Source organism: Echinops telfairi, unplaced genomic scaffold (genome assembly GCF_000313985.2).
Source record: "Echinops telfairi isolate 266 unplaced genomic scaffold, ASM31398v2 ScPeMD7_2;HRSCAF=8, whole genome shotgun sequence".
NCBI classification, from domain to species: Eukaryota; Metazoa; Chordata; class Mammalia; order Afrosoricida; family Tenrecidae; genus Echinops; species Echinops telfairi.
In genome coordinates this window covers 52536617-52541419 of record NW_022103898.1, presented here as the reverse complement: position 1 = coordinate 52541419, position 4803 = coordinate 52536617, and the positions used below count along the sequence as shown (strand labels likewise).

Here is a 4803-nt window from a genome sequence, read left to right as displayed (position 1 = left end):
AGGATACCTCATCAGGCTTACCTTTCCACCAATTTGATACAAAACCTAACTGATCACAGCAGTGCATTACAAAACATAAAAATACAGTTTTCAATAATTCTTCATTGCAAAAAATATTATGACTATAACTTAATTTTAGAATACTCCATATGGGAACCTATGCTATACTATTATCAATTGGGTCAACACTGGACCAATAGAGTTCAATGGTAAAATCTATAGCAATACTGCCCAATAGAACTTTTTGCAATGGTAAAAATGTGTACTATTATCAAGTAAATGCTGAGTCATAGTGACCCTACACAAGTTTACAGGGACTGTAAGTCTTTATAGGTGCAGACAGCCTCATGTTTCTATAAGGTGGGTTTTAACTGCCAACCTTGTGGTTAGAGACCCTTTGCCTAAACTACAGCACCACCAGTGCTCCTTTTGTATATATAGACTCACATACACACAAACGGAGTTCTCATGTGTGTATATCATATATGCAGATACATATAAAGATATATAGATCCTTACATGTGTGTATACACACACACTTATATGCACACATACATATAAATAGATACATATTTACCTGTATATATAATTGTGTGCATATATATTTTGTGTGTATATATATGCATACACATACATCTATGTGTGTGCATACCCTCTCCAGTCAAGTTGACACACAACCTTAAAGATCCTTTTGTCTATATGAACATATATATACACATAAATATATATACTTAATAAGGTTTATATGTATACATGCCCACAAAAAATCTCATTCTATACATAGATAAATATAGATATATTTTTATATTTATATTAGTATACCTGTATACTAGTAAATCAATATAGATATATAGATTGAGATGAATAGATATATCTATAATCAATATATATAGATAAAAGTATAGATATATCTATCTACATATATATATATCGAGAGAGAGAAAGAGAAATCTATACATTTGTATAGATTTGTATGTATACATGTATATATACAAAGAGAAATAGAGGTTGATTTGTCTCAAGGAAAAGGCTCACATTGTTTTTAGAGACAGATGTCAGGCTGGAGGCATATCTTGATTCATGTAGCTGATGCATCAAGTATGGCAGGGCATATGGCTGGCTACTGAATTTAGATGACGATGAATCTAAAGTCAACTGGTAAGGTGCCAGGGTACTGACTCACAGGCTGGAAAGGCTAATGAATCCCAAGATTGCAGGCAATATGGCAAGTTAATGGATCAAGTCCAAAGCACTAAAAGCTAGATGATGACATACCACATGCAGGATCCAGATTCAGTGAAAAGGAAAAAAAAATCCATAACATTCATATATATTGGAGGTAGGTCTTATCCCTAATGAAAACTCCCTTTCCAGTGACTGGCTGTTCCTAGCAGATCTCATCATGGAAATTATTACATTCTAAGTACATCACAATTACCAAACCAATGAGAATCATGGTCCAACCAATATGACACACAACCTTAAAGATCACCATTGGCTATAGTTACAAATGTTATTGATCATTTGAAATGTGATTAATGATATTGAAGAGTTAAATTTATAATTTCATTTAATTTCAAAATAAATTTAAATGTCAGCGTGCTAAAATAATCTCTTAAATTTATAAAGAAAACAAAATTTGCCTATTATTAACCTATGTTTTTCTCTCATTTTTAAAGCTATGTTAGTCAATGCAATAAAATAAAGCAAAACATCTGAGTTGTTTCTTAGCAAGGAATGACTAGAGTTGAACAGTAAAATCCTTCTGCAGAGTAAACAAATCAAAAATATAGACTAAAATTTTAGACAAAGTTTCAAGAAATTTGTAATAATGTCATTGTGTTAGTCTGGGTACATTAGAGAAACAAATCCACAGAAACTCATGTATAAGAGAGAGTTTTATATAAAGAGTAAGTGCACATCAAGAAAACATCCCAACTCAGTGCTGCCCAAAGCTACAAGTCCAACATTAACCCATATGTCCAACACTAATCCACAAAGTCCTCCTCCATCTCACAAAACACCCGCAATGACGCCGACTGCAGGAGGAAAGCTGAATCAGTGAATGTGTAAGCATCTCAGTGCTGGCAGGGGTCTCCACATGGCTGCTCCAGCACCCAGGGCTGCATCGGGCTAGGTCCATGTGGCTTCTCCTCAGGAATATCTTGCAGGAAGTGAGCCTTGCCAGCTGCAGCTGGGAACTGGCTAAGGCAGCTGCACCCTGGTCTGACCATCAAAAAGCAAGAGACCCGAGAACTAGTAAGGGGAGGCTCACCGAGCCATTTATCTCTCCGCCCTTCAATTAGTCCCACACGTGTTTATTGGCCAGGTTGGCAGAATAAACTAACTACCTCAGTCATTATTGCTAATGATGACATTTTCCATTTGAGAAATGAAGGGCAAAAACTTTAAACAATATTTAATTAGGTTTTCCTAGCTAATGGAACTAGTTTACTTCATGGAAATAGTATACTAATTGCTTCCTAAATCATAGAATGAAAAGGTTCAAGTTATTTGAGATTTGAATATTGAAATATGTAAAATTATCAATTCAAAATACACATATGGAGTACCAACTAATTACCAAATACTGTGCTATTGGACTGCTATGTGTCAGCAGTGACTCAGTGGGAGGGCAAGCTATGTTCTGAGGATACAAGAATGGTTGAAGTTAATTAATTCTTCCCTCATTCTACATATCTGAATGTATTTAACTCTATTATTAAGACTCTGTGAACCTGCTCTTGATATGCTGATATTTCAGAAATACATACAATCTAAAAGGAAACTCTAAATATAAGTGCATTTTAATTTTTATATAAATAATATTCCATTAGAACAAAACTTCGTGAAGCCTGGGATTTTCTTTTGTTCTATATTGCATATGGTTGCTTGGAATAGAATGACAATTACTTCAATAAAATAGTGAAGTATGGATTGAATAAATATATGAATTTAAATAAAATTTGAATTGAAGTAAAAAATGATACATTCAGTTCTTCAGTATCATTAGTGTATTTTTAAAAAGGCAGAAATAAAGGGGGAACAAAATTTTTTGCAAAGTTGAATTACCACTGATATTAAATTATCTGATATATGTATATAATGGCAATATAAATAATGTAAGTGCATATATAATTAGGTTTTCCTAGTAATGATCTACATATAAAACAAATTGTTATCAGTTAGTCCAAAGTGTGCCAAATTTTAATAAGATGAGTTTGAGACTTTAATGATTTTTAAAAAACATTTTAGCAAAAGCATATATATTTCAGGGATTTCTACTTCTTTTAGTTATCAGTTGTATTGTTTTCTGGCAAAATTAACTGGAAAATCAATGGAAATTATAATGTATTTAATATTAATTTTTGTTTAACAGTTTTAAAACAATTACTAAATACAAACAGAATAGAACAAGAAGGAAAACATAGAAGACAAAATAAACAAGTCAGTTGAGAGTTAATGTTTTTCCATAATCATATATTCTTAAAGTTACAAACTTTTAGAGATCATACATGTCAAAGTGAACGCAGGATTCCTGTTCCTTAAAGTATAAGATAGAGCATATGCATGCATGTGGGAGTCAAATTAATCTCCATTCCAATTCCCCTGTCAAGTACTGACTCTGTGACCTTTGGGTTCCCCTTATTTACAAGGGGTGCTGCCCCATAAAACAAAAAAGTGCCGCTGAGTGGAGCTTTCGTGGTACGCATTTTGCCCTGCTAAGCAAGCATCAAATAACTCACTCTGAGTTAGTGCACCCAGTGGCTTTGCCTGGGAAGTTTCTCTCTAGTCACAGTAAATGTTTTCGTAAAAGTGGGTTCACTCAAACATCATTTTATGTGAAAGCCGATTTAAGAGAACAGTGTGCAGCTGTGAAATTTTGTTTCCTGCTCAGGAAAAATGCCGAAGAAACTGTTGTGATATTGAACCCAGCTTACAAGGACAGTGCTGTGGAAAAAAATGAAGTGTATGAGTGGTTTTCGCATTTCAAAAAAAGATGAAATGGCACGGGCTGGTGGGCGGGGGCTGGGCTGCAGAGTCCGTGGGCCGCCTCGACCCCACCATGGTACGCGCGCGAGCCCTGTGGGGACGCACCTCCCTGCGTCCGGCTTGGACATTTTCGGGGACCTAAGGAAGATGAGCAAGCGCCAGCTCTACTACCAGGTGCTGAACTTCGCCATGGTCGTGTCCTCTGCGCTCATGCTCTGGAAAGGCTTGCTGGTCCTCACAGGCAGCGAGAGCCCCTTCGTGGTGGGGCTGAGTGGCCGCGTGGAGCCGGCCTTCCTCCGCGGAGACCTCCGCTCCCTGACCAACTTCCGGGAAGACCCCACCAGAGCCGGCGAGATCGTTGCCTTCAAAGTCGAAGGGCGAGACATTCCAGTCGTGCACAGAGTCATCAAAGTCCAGGAAAAGGATAATGGCGACATCAAGTTCCTGACCAAAGGTGATAATAACGAAGTGGACAACAGAGGCTTGTACAAGGAAGGCCAGAACTGGCTGGGAAAGAAGGACGTGGTGGGAAGAGCAAGAGGGTTTTCGCCCTATGTCGGTGTGGTTGCCATAATAATGAATGACTATCCAAAGTTCAAGTACGCCCTGCTGGCTGTGATGGGCGCCTATGGGCTACTACTCAAACACGAGTCCAGAACCACGAAGGTGGGAGTTCTGCTGCCAGATGAAATGCATTGTGCTAAAAAAGAGAAACTAATATATTTGAGATGCTCCTCGTTCTGCTTAAAGGGACCCAGTCCAGAGACCTTTTTGTCTTGCCCAAATAAACGCTTCCTCGGTTAAAAAAAA

General features: G+C 37.2%; 1 protein-coding gene across 1 annotated transcript; it reads left to right on the top strand.

Moving 5' to 3' along the window:
* The first annotated feature begins 4125 nt into the window (after positions 1–4125).
* LOC101655105 (signal peptidase complex catalytic subunit SEC11C-like) lies at positions 4126–4797 on the top strand. Its single transcript, XM_045288714.1, has one exon. It carries the CDS (start codon positions 4141–4143, stop codon positions 4795–4797), a length of 657 nt encoding a protein of 218 aa, XP_045144649.1. The 5' UTR covers positions 4126–4140.
* The last annotated feature ends 6 nt before the right edge of the window (positions 4798–4803 follow it).

Bases quoted from the DNA above. Each gene is read 5' to 3' on its own strand.
- LOC101655105 (XM_045288714.1), top strand. From the start codon at position 4,141: ATGAGCAAGCGCCAGCTCTACTACCAGGTGCTGAACTTCGCCATGGTC.